Below are 26,973 nucleotides of genomic sequence, written 5' to 3'. Positions count from 1 at the left end.
TGTGACCATCATGCAAGTGATGGGGATGGGGACTCCAGCCTATTCTGTCATTTGGCCTCACTGTGAGGTTGTGCATCAGTGACTCGCACTTTGCAGCTGCAAGTGGACCACCGGGGGGACCTTCACAGACCATCAGTGGTCCATGAACTATACACTGGAGTATGGGACATGAAATGCAACAGTGCTGAATGGTGATGATGACAGCACAATCATTAACTGTTCTGAAGAAGTCATGTTGGATTCAAAACATTGGGGCGCAATCTCCCAGACTCCCCAGAGTCCCATCGTGTGAGATTAGCCGGGGGTAACGGCGATGCGGGTAGATCGGGGGCCTCAGCGGGGAGCTCCCTGACGAGGCCACGCTCAACTGAGGAGCTCCGCCCACCTCAAATCCTCAGTGCAGCGAGCGATCCCTTAAATGGCGTCCCAATCTCCCGAGCCCCTGCCGAGACCCCCGAACTCCCCAAAGCCTCAATTCACTATAAGGTGTCTCCGCCCCCCCCCCCCTCCCCCCCTCCGCACCTGTACAGGGCATCCCGCAGCCCAATCACCACCGTGCAAACATGTCTGCCTGCCACCCAGGTTGCACTGCCAAGCTGGCAGTGACAGGGTGCCCAGGTGGCACCAGCAGTGCCAGGATACTACCCTGCCCAGAGGGCATGCACCTGAGTGCCTCCGATCCCATGGGTGACCCCCACATGTGCTGTTCCGCCTGGTCTCCCTTTATGAGGGCCAGCATTGAACGGCGCTCTCCCGAGATCTCCAAGGTGAGAGGTTCAGGTCCCACGCCTTGGTTAAACCTCAGGTACGCATATTAGAATGAAACTCGCTATCTCACTCTAATATGCAGATTTTCCAGACAGTGATCCCACCCATAATGGGTGGGATTCACATCACGATGCTTCGCGGGATCCGTTAGATCTTGTGAGGTGTGGCGAGCCGGGTAGATCTTGGAAGTGGATCTCCCGGCATCTACCGGTCGTGTAGCGCCGTTCCACACTGCTTTTTTGGGCGCAACGCGGCCAGTAGATCCCGGCCTTCAACTCAATTTCTTGCTCCACGGATGCCACCAGACCCGCTGAGTGTTTCCTGCACTTTCTGTTTCTACTACAGGGCGAGGGTTTTACACACGACCTGCGCAACCAGGAATGGCTCGCATTTTCCGGTTCTACACAAGATCAATGAAAGAGCCGAATATCATGCTGGCTGGCTAGAACATAGAACAGTACAGCACAGAACAGGCCCTTCGGCCCTCAATGTTGTGCCGAGCCATGATCACCCTACTCAAACCCACATACTTAAGTGGACGGTCAGCGTGAAGCAAGTCTGGATGGGGGTGGGAGCGTGGTGGGTGCCAGGTCCAATGGCGGCATGGGGAGGGGTTTAAAGGTGGCTGCCAGAGACTGATGAAGTCAGGGGTCAGAGGGAGGTCTGCATCATGGCAGCAGCAACACCCAGAAAACACTCCAGCTGGGAGCGCACATCAAGTAGGGAGCCAGCCCCCAGATTCTCGGAAGACTGTCAGTGTGTCATTGTGGAGGCAGAGATTGCCAGGAGGGACATTCTTATGCCAAGGTATTGAAGGAGGAGGCCACTCAACTCACCAAGAAGGCCCGGGCAGAGTTGGCAGCTGAGGTCAGCTGACACAACCTGACCCGGCACAGGTGGATATAATTCTGGAAAAAGTTCAATGTTCTCCTCTGCTCAGCAGAGGTGAGTTCTGAGTTGGCATGGCCCAGTGTGGAGAACTGAGGAAAGGTTCCCATCCTGAGTTGCGCTCATGGGTGTAGGAATTAGGAATCTCAGAACACACCTCTGCGTCTGTATATTACCGCTGGGAGAAGATCTGATACCCTGGGTCCATCAAAAGCTCAGGTGTGCAACAGTGTTGGGAACGTCCCCAGGGTTCGCGGGGGTGAAGTAATGGGATAGGGGACAGTATGGTATGGTGCTGGAGGTGGAGGGTTAAGTACTGAACTGAGCTTAGCACTGACAGATAAGCGCATCCCTAGTAACGCGACTGGTGGTGAACCTGGAAATCCTCACCAGCTGGGAGACCTAAAGCTTGAGTGCGATAGAAGAGGATAGTGTCCAGGTCCGGAGAGGTTGGAGTCTCTGAGGAAGGTAAGAGCCCAGTTTGCAGAAGCAGGACAGGCAGAGAGTGTAAAGAATGTAGGATCTTTTTATTCCCTCATAAGGACTTCGGCCATAATCCACAAAGATCACCCCATTAACCCCCCCAGAAAGATTGAAGTTAAGTGCCACTGTGAATTTGACAGCCACAGACACTGGTTATCCACCCGCACTATCTCCGGCCAATCATCTGGCAAATGGACGTGACAGCTTTTCTTGAAAGCCGGAGCCTCCTGTGACAATGGACCTCTGTCGTGTAGAGGTAGTTGGATTGCTGCCTATACACCCAAGCAGCTAGATGGTGACATCCTCTGATGGGGATGTCCTCTTTGCCCTCCCTGCTAGACCTGAACACCTTGTGCTTGCACCTCTCCTCTGAGTTGATGCCTATGACAACTTGGCCTCCTCTTTCTTTGGCCCCCGTCTTCCTCCTCAGAGCAGGTGCTCCCTGCTGAACACACAAGACCCGTATGCAGAGTTGCAAATGGGCTTGTAATGATATGTATATATGTAGACGAGTAAAGGGTTAATTATTACATCTCAGTGTAACACAACCACTAGAGGGCACCACTAGTTCCCACTATAAATATGAGAACTCAGGGGATCTTGGGTACTTCTAACCAGGAGTTTCTAGACAGTAGAGTGTAAGAGAGGTAGATCACAGCATAGTTAATATTAGATAGGAGCAGCACGTGTAGTTTAAGTTAGTTATTACTTTAATATAGATTACTTGATTACTAGTTATAGTTCTGTGGAGTGTGCAAACTCAATATTAATCAATCATAGAACATAGAACATAGAACGATACAGCGCAGTACAGGCCCTTCGGCCCTCGATGTTGCACCGACATGGAAAAAATCTAAAGGCCATCTAACCTACACTATGCCCTTATCATCCATATGCTTATCCAATAAATTTTTAAATGCCCTCAATGTTGGCGTGTTCACTACTGTTGCAGGTAGGGCAATCATTATTGAATCATTATTCAATAAATCAGTTTTGCTTTAAGTTAGAGAGTGGTATAATTCAGAATTATACCATCAGACCACTCTGGATTACGAAGCAGAGTAACACTATATTACCAAAGAGTAATATAACAGGGCTGTCCCATGCAAATGAGGATGCCCAAAGTGTTGGAAATCTCAGAGAGATGTCATAAGACTGAAATGTCCAGAAAACTCCAAACATGGTGTACAGACCTCAAAAGAAAGCAGTGGAAACATTCACAGTAATCTCGTCTGAGCCCACCCCAAACTCTCAATAACCAACTCAGCCTGCCTTTGCTCCTGCCCCCTTTTATCCATTGGATGCCAAATTGACAACAACAGTTTGTCCGCCTGTCCATGCTGCCCGTGCACCGGCAACGTAAAATCCAGGTCAATTGGAGTTTTAATCCTTCCACTGTGCTTCCTAATTGTCAGCGGGTATGCATCTGATTCACACTCGCACTCGAGACCAAAATACCGCAACCAGTCTATGAAGATGTTGGGGTGCACGGCCATCGTCTTCTTGTGCAATTTCACACCTGAACAACGTAAAATTCTGCCCCAAATTTCCAGCACCTGCAGTATTTTGCTTTGATGATAACAGTGACCTTTGGGTTTATGGGAGCAGAATGATCCTGGGCAACTCATACATACCCATTAGTTTCTGAGCAGGGTTATGGAACCGCTCTACATCACCTGGAAGCAGAACAGCAAAGATTCACTGGATTGGTGCCTGTGACGAGTTGGTTTTCCTCTGAAGAGCTGCTGAATAAATTAGGTCTCAATTTCTCTGGAGTTCAGAAGAACGAGAGGTGATCTCCTTGAGACATATCTGATTTTGAAGAGGCTTGAAAGAGTGGACACTGAGGTATTGGGTGAAATTCTCCACCTTGCGATGCTGAAAACGCAAATCACAATCAGGTGGAGAATCAGGCATCGGGCCAAAATCAAGGTTTGTGCCCCACATTGCCACCATCTCCCAGGCAATGTTCCGAAGGGCAGGCTTGAGTCTGTGGCCCTTCACTCCTCACTGGCGTGGTACTGTGGGTCCACCTGGGACTCCTTACCTCAGCGGGTGGGGAGCATCTTGGCGGCTGCAGTGAGTGTGTTGTAAGCGGAGTGCTTAAAAACAGGTCCAGCTGGGTAGCACGGTGGCGCAGTGGTTAGCACTGCTGCTTCATGGTGCTGAGGACTCGGGTTCAATCCCGGCCACTGTCTCTGGAATTTGCACATTCTCCCCGTGTCTGCATGGGTCTCACCCCCAAATCAAAAAGATTTGTAAGGGAGGTGGATAGGCCACACTAAAACTGCCGCTTAATTAGAAAAAATGGTAAAAATATTACAGGCTCTTTAGCGCTAACTCCGGCCCAGTGGTTGGAACGTCCGGTGGGCCGAGAATTGCCTGGAATTCGGGCCAGCAGAGCGTTGGTCCATTCGCATGGGTCCTGAATTGCTCCACAAATAGAGCCCCCAAGCGAACACAAACCACACTCAATTCAGTCCCGGCATCAACACTCAGGGCGGGATTCTCCGTTCCCCGACGCAGATTTCGTAATCCTTTTTATGATGGAATCGGAGGCGGTGCCTTTTTTCACAGGCTCCACCCCTCCAAAAACAACCTCATCGAGGAGTGTCACCTGAGGCCCTCCCCCGATGCTCTGCCCCCGATGGGCTGAGTTCCCGACCGCATGGTTGACGTGCGGTCTCAGCGGTCGGGAACCCGGCGTGGCAGCTGTGGACTCTGTCCAGCGCCACCACAGTCGGGCGGGAACCGTGCTGCTGGCTCTGGGGGCTTCGGCGAGGACTGGTAAGACTGGTGGGGGGTGGAGAGGTGGTGTCCAGGGGCACTATCTGGCAGGTCGTGTCCACGCACAGACAGCACCATGTTGTATGGCGCGACTGCTGCAGGTCATTGCCGTGCGCATGCGCAGCCACGGACCCGGCAATTCTCTGGCCATTTATTTTGTGAAGGCTGTGTGTTTTACGCGACGCGGCTGCTAGTCCCTCACTGGTCTGATGATCGGCGCTGGGGCGGCGAAGATTGTTTTGTCGATTGTTTTGGGGAATAGAACATAGAACATAGAACAGTACAGCACAGAACAGGCCCTTCGGCCCTCGATGTTGTGCCGAGCAATGATCACCCCACTTAAACCCACGTAACCCGTATACCCGTAACCCATGTAGAACATGGGTTGAATGTAGAACACAGGAGCACAATCTCAGTTTAGGAATTGATCATTTAGCACTGAGATGAGGAGAAATTTCTTCACTTAAAGGGTTGTGAATCTTTGGAATTCTCTATTCCAGAGGGTTGCGGATGCTCCATTGTTGAATACATTTAAGGCTGGGAAGACAGATTTTTGGTCTGTCAGAGAATTATGGCATATTTGGAGCGGGTAGTAAAGAAACGTTGAAGTCAAAGATGAACGATCGCCAGCAGGTTTGCTGGGCCTTATGGTCTACTCCTGCTCCTATTTCTTATGTTCTTAGTGAAAGGTAGTGAGGGAAAACCCTGGGAAAAGAGGAGTAGGACGTCTTAAAAAGAGGTTGCTTGTCTCCGTCAAACTCAATATGCACAGATTAGGGGGATCTGGGTGTAGCCCAGACAGTGACTGGCAAGAGTGATGTCAAAGGAGTGCACAGTCAGATAACAGCCTTTCAAGAACCATCCGTAGCTAGCCTTCCACTCCTGCTCACAGTCAGCCATCGAGTGATCATGGTAGAGGCCTTGGAACAGGTGTCTGCTGTTTTAGGATCAAAGGTGTATATGGGAACTTACGAAGAGGGAAGGGCAAGTAAGGAGAAATCATAACAAAGGTTATTAACACCAGGATATCATAGCAATCTTTACAGCTCCTTCAGAGGTAAACACACAGATAAAGGCAAAAATGGAACAGGATTATTTTAGCCGAGTTAATAAACAACAAGTAAAATTACATGATAATACGGGTTGATGGGTCCATTTGGAAAATGGTGTGGAATTTTGATCACCGATAGGATGGGTGTTATGGTCCTTGCGAGACATTTGGAGAAGAAACATCAGGGAAATCTGAACTGGCAATTTGTAAAGAGAAGATCGCACGGCGATTTAAATGTGAGGAGATTTATTTGTGATGGGATCTACATGTGAGGGGATCTAAATTCAGGGAGATGTAATTATGAGATTATCTAAAATTGATGGGGTATAACTGTGAAGTGACCTAAAAGTGAGGAGACTTAATTATGAGGTGATTTAAAAGCGAGGGGATTTATTGTGACATGATCGAAATTCAAGAAGATTATTAAAAAAAGATTTTTATTCTCCTCCTTTTTCATATTTTCTCCCGAATTTACACCCACCAACAATAAACAATAATCGGCAACAAATATGTTAATCCCCATAACAATAACAACAATCCCATCCTCCCACCAAACATCACCCCGCACATTAACATAAACAATTGATAGGGCAGCACGGTGGCCTAGTGGTTAGCACAACCGCCTCACGGCGCCGAGGTCCCAGGTTCGATCCCGGCTCTGGGTCGCTGTCCATGTGGAGTTTGCACATTCTCCCCGTGTCTGCGCGGGTTTCACCCCCACAACCCAAAAATGTGCAGAGTAGGTGGATTGGCCATGCTAAATTGCCCCTTAATTGGAAAAAATAATTGGGTAATCTAAATTTTTTTTTAATTTGTAAAAAAAAACATAAAAAATTACAAAAAGGAATCAGGGATTACCCGTAGTCACCCTTAAAACACACAGCCCCCCCCTCCCCCCCCCCCAACCCTCCCACCCATCCCCCCAACTAATGTTTGATGTTACTTAGCTCTTGAAAGTGCATAATGAATAGTGCCCATGACTTTTAGAACCCCTCCGTCCTTCCCCTCAGTTCAAACTTAACCTTCTCAAGAGTCAAGAATTCCAACAGGTCCCCCCGCCACGCCAGGGCACAGGGTGGAGAGGCTGCTCTCTATCCCAACAGGATCCGCCTTCGGGCGATCAACGAGGCGAAGGCTAGGATATCTGCCTCCGCACCCGTTTCCAACCCTGGCTGGTCCGACACCCCGAATATGGACTCCCGGGGACCCGGGTCCAGTTTCACGTGCACCACCTTGGAAATCACCCTAAAAACCTCCTTTTAGTAGTCCTCTAGCCTTGGACAGGACAAAAACATATGAGCGTGATTAGCGGGGCCCTCTCCAAACGCTCACACACATCTTCTACTCCTTTAAAGAATCGGCTCATCCTTGCCCTCATGAGGTGTGCTCTGTATACCACTTTCAGCTGTATCAACCCCAATCTCGCACATGAGGTGGAGGCATTTACTCTCCGGAGCACCTCACACCAGACCCCCTCCTCTATAATCTCTCTCAACTCTCTCTCCCACTTTGCTTTGATCTCTTCCAGTTGTGCCTTATCCTCTTCCTAAATAGCTCCGTACACCGCTGACACTTGTTCCCTTGTCGTTAGCACTTCCTCCAGCAATGTGGAGGCCTGTTCCTCTGGGAAGCTCTGTATCTCCTTTCTGGCAAAATCCGAAACCTGCATGTATCTAAACATTTCTCCTTGTTCCAGCCCATACTTCGCTTCCAGCTCTCTCAATCCTGCAAACCGACCCCTAAGAAACAAATCTTTTAGCGTCTTAATCCCCTTCTCTTCCCATTTCCCAAAATTTTCATCCCACCTCCCTAGCTCAAATCTGTGGTTCCCCCGAATCGGCATTTCCCTCGACCCTGCCCCAACCTGAAGTGTTGGCGAAACTGCCTCCAGATTTTCAATGAAGCTATTATTAACGGACTCCCTGAGTATTTCCCTGGAGCTATCGGGAGCGGCGCTGTTGCTAGTGCCTTCAGCCCCAACTCCCTGCACGAACTCTCCTTCATTCTGACCCACTGGGAATCAACCCCTTTGACCCAGCTCCGCACCTTCTTCACATTCGCTGCCCAGTAGTAGTACATCAGGTTCGGAAGACCCAAACCCCCTGCCTGCCTTCCCCTCTGTAGCAGCACTCTATTTAGCATATAGTGCTTTCTCACTCTGGCCACCTTCCCTCCCCATCTGAATGAGGTAATCCTTCCCTCAATCTCCCTGAAAAAAGCCTTTGGCCTACGGCGCTGAGGACCCGGATTCGAATTCTGGCCCTGGGTCACTGTCCTTGTGGAGTTTGCACATTCTCCCCGTGTCTGCGTGGGTTTCACCCCCACAACCCAAAGATGTGCAGGCTAGGTGAATTGGCCACGCTAAATTGTCCCTTAATTGGAAACAAAATAATTGGCTACTCTAAATTTAAAAAAAAAAGCCGTTGGCAAGAAAATCGGTAGGCATTGAAAAATGAACAGAAATCGCGGCAACACATTCATTTTAACTGACTGTACCCGACCCGCCAGTGACAGAGGGAGACCATCCCACCTTGGCAGATCGGCCTTCACTCTCCCCACCAAACTAGAGATGTTGTACCTGCGAAGCCTCACCCACGTCTGGCAACCCCCCCCCCCCCCCGGCACTATTCCTTTTCTCGCTCCCGAACTTCTTAATGCGATGGCCAACGGCTCAATCGCAAGCGCAAACAGCAGGGGGGACATAGGACATACCTGCCTCATCCCAGGGTGGAGAGAAAAGTATCTCGGGCTGATGTTGTTTGTGCGGACACTCGCCTTCGGCTCCTTATATAATAGCCTTACCCAGTTCACAAATCTTGGTCCAATCCCAAACCGCTCCAGAATTGCCATCAGGCACCCCATTCTACCCGGTCAAACGCCTTCTCGGCATCCAATGCCACAACCACCTCTGTTTCCTTCCCTTCCACCTGTGCCATAACGATGTTCAAAACCCTCCTAATGTTTGAAAAAAGCTGCCTCCCTCTCGTGAACCCCTATCACCTTCGGGAGGTACTCCTCCAGCCTACTTCGCCAATACTTTTGCGTCCACATTCAGAAGTGATATGGGCCTATACAACCCACACTCCGTCGGATCCTTATCTTTTTTTAGCAACAGTGAATTTGATGCCTGCCCCAAGGTTTGTGGCAACACCCCCTTCCCTATCGCCTCTTCAAACATCCCCACTATCAGGAGTGCCAGCTTATCCTTGACTTTTTTATAATATTCCACCGGAAACCCATCCGGCCCTGCCACCTTCACCGACTGCATCCTGCCAATCGCATCCTTTATCTCCTGCTCCACTATTGCTCCTTCTAATGTAGCCCTGTCCCCCTCCCCTAGCCTCGGGTACTCCAACCCATCTAGAACTTCCTGCATCTCACGGTCTCCCCCGGATGGCTCTGACCTGTACAACCTCTCATAAAACTCCTCAAAAACCTTGTTAATCAGCTCCGGAGCCACCACCAACTTCCCTGCCCTATCCCTCACCTGAAGAATTTCCCTTGCCGCTGCTTCCCTCCAGAGCTGATCTGCTAAATATGCCCCGCCTTATCTCCATGTTCATAAACTGTACCCCTTGCTCGTCTCAATTGGCGCACCACCTTCCTGGTAGACAGTTGGTCGAAGCTGAAATTCAAGATGATTTAATTGTGAGGTGATCTACATATAAGGAGGGGGTGTGGGGGATAGATTCCCCCCCCCCCCCCCCTCGCCCCCGCCTCCTGGGAACCCACCCGTCCAAACCCAGATGCAAGTTCACTCCTACAAACAGCAATGGGATAACTGGATGATTTGGTGTTGTGATGTTTGATGGATACATATTGGCCAAGATTCCAGGGAGAGCTGCCCTGATCTTCTTCAAGACAATGCCATGCGATCTTCTATATCCACCTGAGAGAGCACATGGGGCCTGAGTTTAACCTGAAAGATAGCACCTCCAACTGTGCAGCACTCCCTCAGCACTGCACTGAAGTCTCAGCCGAGATTATGTGCTCAAGCCTCTGGAGAGAGACTTGATCCCATAACCTTCTGACTCTGAGGCAAGTGTGCTGGTACTCGGCCATGGCTAAGGCAGCTCCACAACAAACAGAAATCAAGGGGTGGTGAAAGATTGGGAATTGAAGTTTGTTTTCCCCGCTGAAGTTGAAGCAATTTCTTCGAAGCAGTCCGGCATTAACGCTCTCCACATCTTAGTAAACAGTGGGATGGCACTCCGTTTACTTTGTTCTCCCTGAGCAATGGCCTGTTTATGGGTGGTATGGTGGCACAGTGGTTAGCACCATTGCTTCACAGCACCAGGGTCCCAGGTTAGATTGCTGCTTGGGTCACTGTCTGTACAGAGTCTGCATGTTCTCCCCGTGTCTGCGTGGGGTTCCTCCTGGTGCTCTGGTTTCCTCCCACAAGTCCCGAAAGGCGAGCTGTTAGGTAATTTGGACACTCAGAATTCTGCCTCTGTGTACCCCAACAGGTGCCAGAGTTTGGCGACGAGGCGATTTTCACAGTAACTTCATTGCAGTGTATATGTAAGCCCACTTGTGACAATAATAAAGCTTATTATTGATTAATACCCGATGATCAAGAGTTACAAATCAACCTGTATCATTGAGTCAGGAATGATACAAGCAATAGACAATATTGTCACAGAAGAGACATATATCTGCGAATCACCTTGAAGCTACTCCCTTCGGAACTGTGGTAAAATTAAGGCTTCTGGTGACAAAGCAACAGCAGCTTTGAGGCAATTTTTTAGGGGCTGGTTTAGCTCACTTGGCTAAATCGCTGGCTTTTAAAGCAGACCAAGCAGGCCAGCAGCACGGTTCGATTCCCGTACCAGCCTCCCCGGACAGGCGCCGGAATGTGGCGACTAGGGGCTTTTCACAGTAACTTCATTGAAGCCTACTCGTGACAATAAGCGATTTTCATTTCATTTTCATTATTGCCTCAGAGCGACCATTTTAAGTTAAGAGCTTGGAATCCATTTTGGAATGTGTCATTACAACTTTCAAAAAGCATTTATTCATACATCGTACACTAAAAATATACGTAGGCATAAGAAACACATCTCCAATGGTACGAAGATTCTATGCTTCTGGTACATTACGAGTGGTTTTGATACAGTAACTGGGGAGAAACCGATCCAGGGGAGGAAGGGTGAATAACCAGGGGACGCAAATTTAAGATAATTGTCGAAAAATACCACGGCTGAAATGAGGAGAATTTATTTTGTGCCACAGATTGTTATGATCCAGAATGCATCGACTGGAAAGGAAGTGGAAGCAAATGTAACGGCAATTTTCAAAATGGAATTGGATGTACACTTGGAAAAGGTCTTTGGGGAAACAATGAGGTTAGTGGCACTAATTGGATGGCTCTTTCAAAGAACCAGCTTTGGCATGATAGACTGAACGGCCTCTATTTCTTCTGTATGACCACACAAGCTTGCAACTTGGCTACATTTGCTGTAGGTTGGAAATTTCTGTATTCATGTACTTGTGGTTCTATTTTTCAGGCACGATCAGCAGATTTCTGGGCTGTGAGATTTCTTTTGAACAAATGTTTATTCTTTCTTCTGCCTTGCCAGCTTTGAATTAGTAGTTCTCCAGTATTTCTCCCTGTAGGTGGATTCGCTCCTATCAGTCTTCCTGTAAGTACTTGTACTAATGATAATTCGCTCTGTATTAGGGTGCCACATTAAACTATGGGAGTTCCATACCCTTCACTCTCGCTGTCCTATTTTTTCCACGTTATGGCATGCACTTACTCCTCCAGAAGTCCATTTGACAGTGGACAATTTGGACTTGAAGAGGTGTGAAATGAAATCCCATTCTTTGGCATGCTGCCTGAAGTAATCTTTTACAAACTGTAGCCCATTAGGTGTTTCATGTCTGGAGAAAATTGGTTTCATGCAATTTATCACCATTTTGCAAGTGGCGGTGCGCAGTTTGCTCACCTCTGGGTAAATGGAATAGTAATTAGTCACAAGCGAGCAGTCTTTCCCCTGCCAAGTGAACAATGCAGTACTGACACTCTTGTACGCTTGATGTGAGCTTCAATGGTTTAGTCTACATTTTAACCCGAATGATCAATGTCCTGAATTGTTCCAGAAGAAAGTGGTGACTCTGTAACCCAATTTTTATGCTTCTCGTCACTTGTATGCCCTCATGAATTTTTTTAAACCACATTTGTCTTGCATGATCTCATTCGTATAATTCCATCTTTTGCTATTAATTCCCCTTTTCCATTCTAATAGTTCTTCAAGACTTAAAAAAATTTGTGACCATCCTTCAATATTGTTTATTTCAGTATCACAGGGACCTCATGCCCTTCATTCTGAGTTCTGATTCACTTCTATAATACTCACAATAGCTATTAACCATGCAATACTCCAGTCTGTTTATCATTTGCATTCTGGTCTATTGCTCTTGGTGCTGAATCAGTGCTGTATTAAAAGCTTCCCCAGTGTGTGTATCGCCTCCATGCTATACTTTTGCTGCCTAATAATTGTTGCAAGGGACCAAATTTTACCCTTTCCCCAAGGCAGGTTTTGAGGCGGCGGGATGGAGGGGCGGGGAACATAAAGTTGAAAGGATAGAATTCCCCCACACCCCCCTCCCCCCGCCTCCTGGGAACCCACCCGCCCAAACCCAGATGCAAGTTCACGCTTTGGTGGTTTAGTAGACCACAAAGGGAATCCAACAAGTCGTAGAAGGAAATAATGATTTATTACAATAACTATTATTTACATGGCACAAAAGATCCCAGCTGGGTCTCTCTTCTATGTCGGTACCCAAACTTGCCAACTTTATACAGAAGTTTAGCAATACATGGTTTATGGTTCCCTACTCCCTTTAACGGGAGAGCTCACATTCAGTGAGGCTCACAGGGAGTTTAATCATTGTCACTTCGTAAGTCCTGTGTGGGTTATGACAAGTGGGCAGGACCTTGTGCGGGAATCCTGCCTTTTCACTATGAAGGGGCACTAAAGGGCCTTTTACCACCTCGCCTCAATTGACGGGAGCCCGTGCGGGTAGGATGCAAAAGTGACATTTAAACTTTTCCCTATCTCGGGTGGGAAGGGGGCTCACTCTGAAGCCCCCTCAGATTTGCGACGCTCTCACCTCTGCCACCTTGGAGCTCTGGGACTCCCTCCCCGCATGGTGTAGCTCCCTGAATCTGAAGGTGGACACATATCCCACCCATTGCCAATCAATGCTAGAGTGAGCGTTAAGTGACTGGCAGCTTGAGAGCAATGCTTACATGCCGACTTTCAGGACTAGTAGTGGAGCCATGACAGATTGAATGAATTTTCACAGGAAGATGCTCAAAATAACAGTTTGTTCTCAATATCTGGATATATTTAACCTGTACCAGTGAATAAATGTCATTTATCACACTTTTGCAGTGACTTATTCCATCAGTTGGAATTGTTATTGGTTTTTCAGGATCATAGAACTTTGGAACCAGTTCTTACCCGAGCAGCCCATTTAAGGCTAGCCATTTTTCTTCCTATTCGTCCAAAACACTGCTTTCTATATTGTAACCCATTCATTCTGTGTCCCAGTGCTTGTTTACCTTCAATAGCTCCCTGTGCTCGGTTTTGAAATCCTCATTCTGGTATTCAAATCCCTTCATGGTCTCGGCCTACTCTATCTCTGTAACTTTATCCAGCTCTGGTCTCTTGTGTATTTCTCATACCCCTTATCCCATTCTTGGCAGCAATGTTTTTATCCAAATAATCTCTGAAACTCTTTCACTCCACGTCTTACCCCACTCTCCTCATTTAAAAGTCTCCATAGTAACTATCGCTGTGGCCAGCTGTCCTAATGTCATCTTGCTCATTGTGATTTTTGTTTACCTTATTACTCTCTTGTGAAGTACTTTAACTAGATTAAAGGCACTATTAAAATTAAAGTTGTTGTATCAGAATCTAATTTCATTCAGTAGTACTTTCTCACAGTTTTGCAAAATCTGATACTTCTTTTCTCCTTTAAAGGTTTGACGCAAGTTAATTCATGAGGTCTAGAAATTAGTACCTGGTCAATTGTAAGACTTTCATATTGTCCGGTTTAACACCTCCACCAACAAACTCAACTCAGGGGGATCAGATAGATATTTATCTCTGAATTTTACCTCGACTCTTGCAATAATTTTAGGTATCTTCCGATCTTCATGTTGCTGTTTGGATGAACACTGTACCATTTTACCATCCATCAATCATTTTGATACAGTTAACCTACTCAGTCTGTTAAGAGTAGTTTAGTATGAACTTCCAGAGCAGAGGCTATGCCAAAGGGCAGTCATCTGTGATAAGAAGTATTATAAAAATGCCTGAACATGAAAAGTGCTTCATTCAGTTTCAGCTGCCTGAATGGATCTGACTTCCTGCGATATTTCACAACAGCAAACTAGACTACAATTTCATTTCAAATCGGAAGCTTGTGATTTTCCTCTTAGTCGGCTGGATTTTCATCCTTGAGGCAGGTAATGGGAGCCGGGAGAATTTTCGGCTTGGCCTGCTCGTCTCGGGAGAAAATGCCAGAAAAGATTGGATTTGCATTGTATGGGGTGGGTGGGAGTTGGGTTCTGAGCTCCAGTTGGGCCAGCCGACCCGGCAGAGAGCTCGGAAGTAGCCATAGGAGCTGCAGGTTGCTGAGGGGGGCTGTTTAAAAAGCCCACCTCTGTGCTGCGGGACCTCGTCCTAGTTCTGAAAAAAGTAAGGCCCTCAGCTCTCCCATCCCACACACTCCCTGTGTTTGTCCATGTCACCCCATGCTCCCAACAATCTCCTATGACCTTGCATGCTAAGGTATGGCTCCCACCGCCCTCTATTACCCCTAATGCCTTCCCCTGCCAAGCTATGGCACTTTAATGCCCAGCCACTCACTATACCATTGGTACAGAACCAATGAATCCTGTAGTGACAATAGTATGTATAAAATAGATTTTTAAAAAAATGTCATTCAGTAATAACCTTCCACTTTCTTAAAAAAACAACTCCTTTTTACTATAGGCCCCTTAAAGTATCAATAGCTGAAACTGCAAGCACTGAAACTGATACCTCTTTATCTTGTGTAAATAAACATTGTGCAAATGACCGAAGAGATCAGAGAACCAGAGCTGTCAATAAAGTAATGTTTTCCCTGAGGCTTTGCTGACAGCCCAGAAATTCATTAGAGCACATAAACACCTGAGCCCCAGGGAAAACATTGCTTGATTGATCGCTCTGGCTCTCTGATCTCTTCTGTCATTTGTATAATGTTTAGTTACACAAGACAAAGAGGCATCTGTTTCAGTGCTTGCAGTTTCAGTTATTGACCCAGCATGACATTCCAATACAGTACATCCCAGGTGGGTGCTAACTCTCAGATGAGTCATTAAACCAGGTTGATCCTGGTCTATAAAAAGTCACAAAGCACAATTTTAAAGATGAGCAGTGGCATTCTCTCTGATGTCTTGGTCAATATGTATCTCTCCACCAATATTACAAAAATAGGCTATCTGACCAAAGCTACTTGCCTGTTTGCGAGACCTTGCTATGAGCAAATTGGCTATCATGTTTCCTGAAACAGTGACGTCACTTCAAAAAAGTGCTTTGGGATGTCCTATGTTCATGAAAGTGCTGTGTAGATTTAAGTATTTTATTTATATGTTTGTAAACACCTGCCTTTCATGAGTTACGATTGTTCTCAAGTGTGCTTTTCTTCATTCAAAGGAAATGTGCGTCGCTGGTAAGACCAGCATTAGTTGTCCATTCCTAATTGTTGCTGGGAAGGTGCTGGTGAACTCCCTTCTTGAAAGCAACTGAGACATTTTCTGTCGTTTCAGAGGGCAGTTTCGAGTCAACCTGGTGTTACATGAGGTCAGACTGGGTAAGGACAGCAGATTTCAGATTTCTTGCCCTCAAGTGAACCAGATGGTTTTTTATAATGATCCTGATGTCTCACGATCACCATAACTGAGATTAGCTTTTCATTCCAGACTTATTTACTTAATGGTATTTACATTCCCCCAGCTATTATGGTGGATTTGAATCCAAGTTTCTGGATCATCAATCCATTAGTAGTCCAGTAACATAAAACTGCTACCATAGCTCCAATCTACTGTCTGCCGACTCTGTAACTGATTGTATACTTGCTGAGGCAATGCTTTCACCTGGGCTCCAATATTTAATTTAAATACTGTAGAGTAAAGTCACTATGTGACTTTGTATATTGGTTCTAAGCTGTAACAGTGATGATTGTAAATCACAGAACAACAAAACTCAAGTCCAATCTGTGGAGAATATAGGTCGTTGCAGAAAATTAATTAAGTGCAGCAGTTGAAAGACAAGCAAACAAGAGCCATGGGCAGTACTATTCATGACACACCAGGAGGGGGCGGTTTGGCTCAGGTGGCTGGACAGCTAGTTCATGATGCGGAGCGAGGCAAACAGCATGGGTTCAATTCCTGTACCGGCTGAGGTTATTTATGAAGGCCCTGCCTTTTCAACCTTGCCCCTCGCCTGAGATATAGTGACCTGCAGGTTAAATCACCACCAATCAGCTCTCCCCCTAAAAGGGGAAAGCAGCCTATGGTCATCAACGCGGCTCTTGTTTGCTCGTCTTTCAACTGTGGCACTTAAGTAAATTTCTGCAACGACCTATCTTCTCCACAGTTGGGACATTGCTTGTGGACTCCATCCCGTGTTGCCACCCTCATCTGAGCTGAGTAAAGGAAGAATCTGAAGCCAGTCTTTCCTTAACACAGTTTATTCACAAAAGTCTTCCTTTTCCTTCCCCAGACAGGTGGAAACAGGCTCTTACATATACTTCAGAATAATGCCCGTACCTTTCCCCAATTATTAACAATTGCTCTCACTTGCAACAAGAGCAAGCACTTCTCTATGACACGATTGTAACATCAACAAGTTCAGACTCCTTGATCTTCGCTGCTGGGGGCAGGCCAGAATGGAAGTGGAGAGGCGGTGCCATTGTGGTACTGTCATTGGATTAGTAATCCAGAGACCCCGGGGCAATGCTCTGGAGATGCGGGTTCTGCTGCTGCAGAGGGTGAAATTTGAATTCAATCAAAATCTTTGGAATAAAAGTCTTATGATGACCATGAATCAATTGTCATAAAAACCCATCTGGTTCACTGACGAATCTGCCATCCTTACCTGGTCTGGTAATGTGACTCTTAACTTCCTCCTCAAGGGCAATTAGGGATGGGCAATGCTAGCCCAACCAGTGACACCCATGTCCCATGAATGGATAAAAACATATAAAATGTTATATGTCTCCAATAAATGGCATTGATGTCCTATGTGCTGGTCTGCTGCCTCCATTCCTAACCCAGGTGATTTGCGTAAAGGTGGAAGGAGGGCGGCCCGCAGTAATGATTAGGCCATTTAAGGAATTTATGAGGAGTTAATTTTTGAATCTTTCCAAATTTTCACAGAGCCAGTCGGTTTTCAAGAGCTGTTCAATGCAGACCAGCTAAAAGGTGGCAAGGATAGGGTCAGCAGCATTTTAAGTGGAGAAGTTCCACTGATAAGTTTCAGTCAAGGGGTTTAGTGGCCCATCACAGAAAAACTCATGTTTCTTTTCACAAATTCTCTTGTGCAGGTTCGCTGGATTGACCATGTTAAATTGCCCCTCCTGTCCAAAAGGTTAGGTGGGGTTGCGGGGGTAGGGTGGAGATGTGGGCTTAAGTGGGGTGCTCTTTCCAAGGGCCAGTGCAGGCTTGATGGGCCGAATGGCCTCTTTCTGCACTGTCAATTCTATGATTCTATGATTCTATCCGCTGCCCCCAAAATATGTTGCAAGTCTGCACGTTCCATTTTTCAAATTTACAAGTTACCAATCAGCAGTCACAGCAATGGCTAAAGAGCCAATTAGCCTGTCTCCACCATCTTATCCCTTTCAAACGTATTTCAAAGCATATTTCCAATTTATTTTGTGAAGTTCAGTTGAAGCGTATTGCACAAGGAAGAGGTGACAATGTTGTAAGAGGGCATCAGAGTAAAAAGACAACAGGATAAACTTTGGGACTTTGACTTGAATTGGAAATCAAAGCTGGTTTGAAATGACTTTGAACCCATGTTTATTATTGTGGGGTAGTGGAATAGTATGTGGAATTGGCATGCAAAAGACGTTCCAAAAGCATTGAGGGGCCAGGGGCCAAAAATGCTTGAAACGGAAAAGGGGAAGAAGACATTCTAATTGACTAACCCTTTGAAAAGCTGGCACAGGCATGTTGGGCCAAATGGTCTTCTTCTGTATAGTATGAATCGACAATTCAGTCTTCTTTAAACAACATATTTAGCGCACACAAACCAAACCATCACATCCAAGTTGCCAATCACACCCAGCCAGCCATCAGTATTACTTCCACGTCTCATTAATGGTTCGCTTGTTAGTCAAGCTCGTCCAAACAGACAGTTGGTAACTACAATTGTCTTGTAAAAATAATTATGCTTTAGTAGCTAGTCATTTTCTTGATCCAACCCTTGGATCTATGTTGTTTTCTATATCATCCACGCAATTTTCTCTGAACTCATTCCCCCAGAGTGGGTAGCATTTTTGAGCCCTCGTTTTACTGTTTATTGATCATTTTACAAATTGTAGCATTAAAGGTTTCTTTTTCAGTTCACAACTCCTGCTAAGCTAAGACCGTGTTTCATTGACAGCTGTTTTCTCAGACAATTATCTTGAACACCACAAATTGTGATTCTGTCAGTTTGTGGGTTTGACAATCTGTCCTTCTGGCACATTCTGATCCCATTTTCTACACGCATCAAAAATCAGAATTTCTTTACAAGTCACATTTCATTTAGGATTGTAGCAAGTCATTGTTACATCCAGTATCAAATCCTCACTCCTCAAAAGTTGAAATTATTATATGCTGGTTCTCTCATTTGCAGAGAAATGGATGTTTTCATCTAACTTTTATCATGCCCTTTTTCTTGGGTTGTGATTTACGAATCCAATTGTTGTTTGATCAAGGTTCAGCAAGATTTACTGTCACCTAAAGGCTTGATGGCGGATGCTTGCTCTCCATATTAACATATCTTGTCTTCTCCTCACCAAGCTCCCCTCTGTCAGTTACTGGCTGCAGCCTTTCACTCAACGTTCCCTTTCATTGTGAGGCCCTGATACTCTTGTGTTTTTTAAATAGTTATCAGGAATTAATTGCACAATTGAAAGGATGCAGACAGTAGGCTTCACGGTAGCATGGTGGTTAGCATCAATGCTTCACAGCTCCAGGGTCCCAGGTTCGATTCCCGGCTGGGTCACTGTCTGTGTGGAGTCTGCACGTCCTCCCCGTGCGTGCGTGGGTTTCCTCCGGGTGCTCCGGTTTCCTCCCACAGTCCAAAGATGTGCGGGTTAGGTGGATTGGCCATGCTAAATTGCCCGTAGTGTAAGGTTAATGGGGGGATTGTTGGGTTACGGGTATACGGGTTAGGTGGGTTTAAGTAGGGTGATCATTGCTCGGCACAACATCGAGGGCCAAAGGGCCTGTTCTGTGCTGTACTGTTCTATGTTCTAAGTTCTGCAGTAAAAGCGAAATACTGCGGATGCTGGAGGTCTGAAATAAAAACTGAAAACGCTGGGAAAACTCAGCAGGCCTGGCAGCATCTGTGGCGAAACAAGCTTAATGTTTTGAGTCTATTATGATTCTCCTTTGGAACTGGAGATCTCTATTTTGGTACAGATTTTAGGCAATTTCACATTCAGCAAGCACAGTGTCTGCTTACGATTTTCATACTGCAGCCTTCCACGAATGCTCTAAACATTTGCAGAATTGTAACCTTGATCCCACATCTACTATTGTTGAGTCAACAGCTAGAAATTCTGTTTCAAATCAATATATCATGACATTTCCAATATGAATATTGGGTTGCTTAAGAATTTCACTCCATGCGCTTCTGAAAAACCATGGTACAAAAGCAAATACTGCGGACTCTAGAAATCTGAAGCAAAAACAGGAAATGCTGGAAATACCCAGCAGGTCAGGCAGCATCTGTGAAGCGAGATCAAATGACCTTCAATTGGAACGAGAAAAAATGAGAAACATAATGGGCGGGATTCTCCGTCCCGCCGCATCCATTTTCTGATGATGCACACCCTCTCCGGCAGCAGGATCCTCCGTCCTGCCAGCCAGCCAATGAGGTTTCCCAATGTCGGCACCCTCACGCTGTCAGGAAATCCACAGGCATGAGTGCGCTGCTAGGAAAATGGAGGATCCCGCCGACAGAGGATCCAGCCCAATCCGTTTTAAGCGAGTGGAAGGGTTGGGAGGAATTGAACAAAGGGGAAGGTCTGTGATTGGGTGGATGACAGGAGAGATTAAATAACAAAAGGGTTGGTGGTGCAGGGCAAAAGGCAATGGAACAAGTAAAGAGACAATTGGAATATCGAGAGGAGACGTGAATCGCAGAATGCGGACTACCTTCCCTCTGAAAGCAAATTCAAACAGCTGAAACCCAAAACTGCAGACAAAAAAGAGATCACAGTCCGAAATTGTTGAACACAACATTGAGTACAGAAGGCTGAAGGTGGGCACTATTAAGGAAGGGCCCACTGGTCAGTGGGAATCCCCACCTTCAAAATTGACAAGGCCTCAAACACGTCTATTCTATTTCCTGCACAACTGCTCTCACCCCATCCCCTCCCTCCTCAAATCATGATCGTGTTCCCCTTGCCCTTACCTTCCACCCCACCTGCCACACGTTAGAGGTGGCAATAATGGATCATCCTTCACTATTACCACCTGCAGCATGATTCCACCCACCAAGGCACATTTTGGTCTCTCCTCTCCTTTTAGCATTCAAAAGGGACAGTTCCCTTCTTGATGCTCAGGTCACCTTCTCAGTCACCCCGATCCCCTGTCCGTTCCCATGGCACCTTCACGTGCAAGTGCAAAGATTAAAATCTGCCACGTTACTTTTCTCCCCTTCCTTTCCAAGGTTCCAAAAATTCTTTCCAGGTGAAATAGCAATCTGTGTGCAGTTCTTTCAATTTTATACACGGTACTTGCTGTTCACAATGCAGTCTGCTCTACAAGTGGGAGACTGAACACAGATTGGCTAACCGTTTTTCAGAACACCTCCGTTCAGTCTGCAAGTATAACCTTGAGCTTCCGGCTGCCTCTCATAATAACTTTTCCGCCCTTCTGTCATGCTTGCCTCTCTGTTCTCAGCCTCTTGCAATATTCCAGTGAAGCTTAATGTAAACTTAGAAGAACAGCATCTCATCTCTCAATTAGACAGTCTATGTAACATTCTAAACTCAATACTGTGGCTATAATCTTTGCCCCCCCCCCCCCCCCCCCCCCCCATTTTGTTTCCTTTCTCTTCAGGTTTTGGTTTTAGTCTCATTGTTCCCTTGTTTTGCTTTCGGACTGAAGTTGTTCACCATTCTGTCATTTACACCCCCTCTAGAGATGTCTTTTGTTTCTTTACTTGTTCCCTTACCACTCCCTTTGACCTTGCACCATCAACTCTTTTATCATTTAACCTCTGCTGTCTTCCACCCTATTGCAAACCTTCCGTTTGTTCTTTTCCACACCCCAACTTTCGCTTACTTAAAACCTATTACATTTCTCACTTTCCTCAGCACTGATAAAAAGTCTGAATTATCTGAAATATTGGGAGGAATATTCCAGCCCTTCTCGCCGGTGGAACTTTTTGGTGATCTTCTTCGCAGCAGGTTCCCAAGCACACCTCCCACCTGTCCCATCCTGTAACCCACCCAACCTTTGGACATGAAAAGACAATATTAGCATGGCCAATCTGCCTAACCTGCACATCAATGAACCGTGGGAGGAAACCGGGGCACCCAGAGGAAACCCATCAACATCCAATGGTGAGCTGTCTCCGCCACTGGAGAATACGTGTGGGGGGCAGAGAATTCCCATACCACACATGCTACTTGACCTGCTGTGGAAGTCCAGCATTTTCTATATTTACTTGATAAACCATGGGGGGGGGGGGGGGGGGGGGGATTTTCCATACGCCCCCGTGGCTTGTTTCTTGGCAGAGGGAGGTGGCCCGCCATTGCCCTGTGGCGGGATCCTCTGGCCCCATTCCTGTCAATGGGATTTCCCATTGAATCCGCACACCTCCCCCCCTCCAATGTCAGAAACCCACGGCGCGGGTTTGCCATCGGCAGAATCAGAAGATCCCGTTGGTGAGAGCGGCCAGAAAATTCCCCCCTTTGTGCCTGACCTTTACTCTTCTTCAGAAGTAGTGAAACTAATCTCATTGTTGAGAGACTTTAATCTCCACATTTGTGATCAAAATCTGTAACAAGACCCCTGATTATGTTTCTTTGACACACAACAGGGAATAAACCTGTTTAAAATATAGTGATAGAGAATTAAACCTAGGTAATGTTTTTCTGTAGCTATTATAGTGTCTCATTATATGCAGCCTGTGTATATACCCACATTGATATTATACATATAATACACATACCATACAATAGGCAAGCCTCGAATAAGAGCATCTGAAATGAAAGGACTTGGATAGATATTAGGTATGTTATGGCTGGCCAAGCAAATGAGTGGGTGCTGGAAGAGAGAGCTGATGTTAAGAGGAACTTGTTTGAGGCAGTGATCACATAATTCATACAGTACAGAAGTAGGCCATTCAGCCCATCAAGTCTGCACCGACACTCTGAAAGAGCACACCACTCAGGCACACCTCCCACACGCCCCTACCCTATCCCGGTAAACCACCCAATCTTTGGATATTAAGGGCCAATTTTAGCATTGGCCAATCTGCCTAACCTGCACTTCTTTGAACCGCGGGAGGAAACCAGGGCACCCGGAGGAAGCCCACAAAGATACGGGGAGAATGTGCAGACTCCGCACGGACAGTCATCCAAGGCTGGAGTTGAACCCGGGTCCCTGGCGCTGTGAGACAGCAGTGCTAACCACTGTGCCACCCGATAGCAAGGAAGCTCACATATTTTGGACATGTGATGTGAACAGGAGGGGATAATGGTTGGGGGTGGGGGAAAGAGACAATGCCAGACAAAAACCCCTGAAAACGTGCACAAGGAAGACCCATGATAGACAGATAGTCTCAGAGAGTGGCCTGGCCTCTCTACGGGACGGACAGTGAGAGCAGCAGAAAATATAATTCAGTGGAGAAAGATTGTTCAAGGATAGATGAAAGACAATGCACCAGACTTATACAATTATGCATCTATAAAACTGCACGCATATGTTGGCACTTTTTGTTCAAGGATTTAGCTTGGCTTCACTTACAAATGCCTTGTTAAAATACTGGCTCGGAATTAATATTTTTTTCACTATAAAAGCTGTTAGACTCCTTACCTACAGCTGCAGATCGAAGTTGCCTCATGTGTTCCTCAATGACCTGGGGGTCCCGGGAGCTGTAGGTTCCCAGTTCGGGGTAAAAGCTGGAGCCAATGTCCTCGGGAGGGCTGTGCCGGCCTCTCGGGTAACTCGCCGCCACCTTGGGGTCCCAGTGAGGCACCAGCGGGTGGTCCCAGTGCGCGAACCTGCCGTCGGCGCGGGGGTTTCCGTACCAGGCGTAGTAGAAGATGTGGAGGTCGCGGTTGGCGGGAGGGTAGCCGGCCAGGCGGGCGGCGTTCGCCCGCGTCACGGTGGGGGGCAGCATCAGGATGGCCTTGGCCGAGATGGGCCGCCGGCTGTCCACTCGCTCGGCGGGGGCCAGCCGCTGGAGTCCGGGGCCGGGGTCCCCCAAGCCATCGGCCGCTTTCAGCGTCTTCAAACCCATCATGGTGCCGAAAATGAAGATTGTGAAGAGAGACAGAGCGATGCAGGTCTTCCTGCGGAATCTGGCCATAATTTCTCAGATCACTGTTGTTGTTCGGCACCTTCTTGTTTTCCTTTAAATGTACATATTCAGAACAAGAAAAATAGAGAAAGGTGCCCCAGTTTAAATTCGCCAAGCCATATATACCCTCCTGGAAATATACCCTCCTGGAAGATACACAGCATTCAGTCCAAGAACTTCCCACAAAAAAGCCCAGGTCCTTTGGGTCACTGACAGTCTCAACAAGCCCACTACCCCCTCCTCAGCCCCTTCCCCACTCCTAAGCCCCTTCCCTCCCTCAGCCCCTTCCCCTCTCCTCAGCCCCTTCCTCTCCCTCAGCCCCTTTCCCCTTCCTCAGTCCCTTCCCCCTCCCCTACCTCAGCCCCTTCCCCCCTCAGCCCCTTCCCTCCCTCAGCCCCTTCCCCTTCCTCAGACCTCTTCCCCTTCCTCAGACCCTTTCCCCTCAGCACCTTTCCTCTCCTCAGCCCCTTCCCCTTCCTCAGACCCCTTCCCCTTCCTGACCTCTTCCCCTCCTCAGACCTTTTCCCCTCCTCAGCCCCTTCCTCTTCCTCAGCCCCTTTCCCCTCCTCAGCCCCTTCCCCTCCTCAGTCCCTTCCCCTCCTCAGCCCCTTCCCCTCATCAACCCCTTCCCTCCCTCAGCCCCTTTCCTCCCTCAGCCCCTTTCCCCTCCTCCGTTCCTTCCCCCTCCTCAGCCCCTTCCCTCCCTCAGCCCCTTCTCTCCCTCAGCCCCTACCCCTTCCTCAGACCACTTCCCCTCCTCAGCACCTTTCCCCTCGTCAGACCCTTTCCCCTTCCTCAGACCCTTCCCTTTCCTCAGCTCTTTCCCCCGCCTCAGCCCCTTCCACCCCTCCTCAGCCCCTTCCCCCCCTCCTCAGCCCCTTCCCCTCCTCCTCAGCCCCTTCCCCCTCCTCAGCCCCTTCCCCCCCCTCCTCAGCCCCTTTCCCCCCCTCCTCAGCCCCTTTCCCCCCCTCCTCAGCCCCTTCCCCCCCTTTCCTCCTACCCTTTCTCCACTCTTTCCTCTCTTTCCCTCTCTTTCTCTCCTCCCCTCTTTATTTCCCCTCTTTCCTCCTCCCGTGTGGATGGAGCTGTATTTAAGTATAAGGGACAATGCCAGAGAGGCCGCCGATGAAGAGGCAATATGCAAAGGGACCTTCAATCACACGCACGCACAACATAACCTTTCCCCGACCTCCCTCCCCGTCCTCCAGAGAGCCATCACCAGGAGATGTCCAGGCCAGCCTGTCAGTCCCCCTGCTCTTCTTAGCTTTTAGTTGCAGACACCTCAGTCCCGGTATGTTGACGGTAGAGATCGAACGGGGAAACGTACTGCTGCTGCACTGTGCAGCTTTACTCTCTCTCTCTCTCTTTTGTGTGTGGCAAAAATGATTGCCTCTTGTCAATATGACTGGGAGGGGCGTCTGGATATGTAAGGAGCTCCTCGGTAGTCTCTTGGGTGACTCGGGTTTCGAGGTGTTTGAGGTACCTCGTTTCCAAATCACAAGGGGGGGGGGAGCAGGGGAGAGGTTTGTTGGGGAAAGACATAGAAAGCACAGAAAGAGGCCCTTCGGCCCATCGTGTCTGTGCTGGCCATCAAACACCCTATCTATTCTAATCCCACTTCCCAGCACTTGCCCCCTATCCTTGTCTGGCTATGGTGTTTGCAGTGCTCATCCAAAGGCTTCTTAAATGTTGTGAGGGTTCCTGCTGGTTACTGACCCCTCCGCTGAGGGGAATCGCCACCCTTTTCCAAATCACAAGCCATCAATCCTTGTCAGTAGCCTGAAAGGAAATTTACACAAAAAAATCACTTGTTTTTAAGTGGATTGAAAACAAAAAGACTGTGAGGCAATGAAATCAGGCAGTATAAATCTTAATTTTTGATGCCAAGGAGGATAAATATTTAACAGATGACTGAGTTTTGCTTTAAGGGAGGAAAAGTAGAACTTTTCCATTCCTAATCTTCAAATTGCAAGGACTGCTGATTGCCATTTTAATTATTTCTGTTTTCCAGGTCCACGCCCTTTGTCCCACGTTTGGTGCCAACTTTGAGTTCTGCAATTCCCTCCTTAACCTAAATCTCTCTGCATCTCCACCATGCAAGCAGCCTCTTTGAGCTGCTCCTCATAGAATCATAGAATTTTCAGTGCAGAAGGAGGCCAACTCCGCACAGTCACCCGAGGCCAGAATTGAACCCGGGTGCCTGGAGCTGTGAGGCAGTAGTGCTAACCACTGCGTCACTGTGACACCCTAACCTGTTTGATCAAGGTATATGGCTATTATTCCCCTTTTTGTCTTTTTACCTGTTTTGCCTGTGAAGTGCCTTGGTTTATTTTACCACATGAAAGCATTGTACAAATGCAACTCATCATTGATTCCTTTCAAGTGTTGAGTGTTATAGGCAGATTTGCTATAGGTAACACTGGGAGGTTATTCCAGTGACCCCATGAATGGTTCCCTGGCATTGGATTATCTCTCCCACCCTTTTTTCACCCACGGATTTCCTATGAATAGATTTTTGATTAACAATAACATGAAGGGTTATGGGATTGATCGGTGTAAAATACATTGAAGTGGCCAATCAGTCATGACCTTATTGAATTGCTGAGCAGGTTCAATGAGCTGAATGGTCTACTCATGTTCCTATGTTTCTATTTCATTGCAAATAATTCGGACAGATGTTAAAGGAGCTGCCCCATTGTTTCCCTCTCCTGCACAAAGTCAAAATCTGCCCCAAAGGGTGAAGAATTTCCAATGTCTGTTCACAAGTTATTCTTTGCTTGCTGAAATTTATACTCACTGGTCATATTAAATAGATTTACTTTGATATATTATTCTAGGTTTACTCCAAAGGGACTTAGAACAGTTCATATATGGAGATGAGAAGAAACCATTCTCCTTGAGGGTCATGAATCTTTGGATGTCTCTCCCCTGAGACAAGGGTCAATGAAAATGTTTGAGGCAGAGGTAGATAGATTCTTTACTAACAATAGGGTAAAATGCTGTGGCTGGGGTGGGGGGGGGGGGGGAGGAGGAAGAATGTAGAGTTGAAGCCACAATCGGGGCGACAAGGTGGCACAGTGGGTAGCACTGCTCCCTCACAGCCAAGGACCCGGATTCAATTCTGACCTTGAGTTACTGTCTGTGTGGACTTTGCACATTCTCCCCGTGTCTGTGTGGGTTCCCTCCAGT

The 26,973-nt window shown here is 47.3% G+C and overlaps 1 protein-coding gene across 1 annotated transcript in view; it reads right to left on the bottom strand.

Moving 5' to 3' along the window:
* The window catches only part of LOC119968685 (glycoprotein endo-alpha-1,2-mannosidase-like protein), a 65,637-nt gene extending 41,630 nt beyond the window's left edge, over positions 1 to 24,007 (bottom strand). Inside the window, exon 1 of the mRNA XM_038801287.1 lies at positions 23,298 to 24,007. Coding sequence (XP_038657215.1) covers positions 23,298 to 23,793 — 496 coding nt within the window. The 5' untranslated portion in view covers positions 23,794 to 24,007. The remainder of the gene's footprint in view (positions 1 to 23,297) is intronic.
* Between the last annotated feature and the right edge of the window lie 2,966 nt (positions 24,008 to 26,973).

Source organism: Scyliorhinus canicula, chromosome 1 (assembly GCF_902713615.1).
Source record: "Scyliorhinus canicula chromosome 1, sScyCan1.1, whole genome shotgun sequence".
NCBI classification, from domain to species: Eukaryota; Metazoa; Chordata; class Chondrichthyes; order Carcharhiniformes; family Scyliorhinidae; genus Scyliorhinus; species Scyliorhinus canicula.
This window is presented reverse-complemented; position numbering and strand designations above follow the sequence as displayed.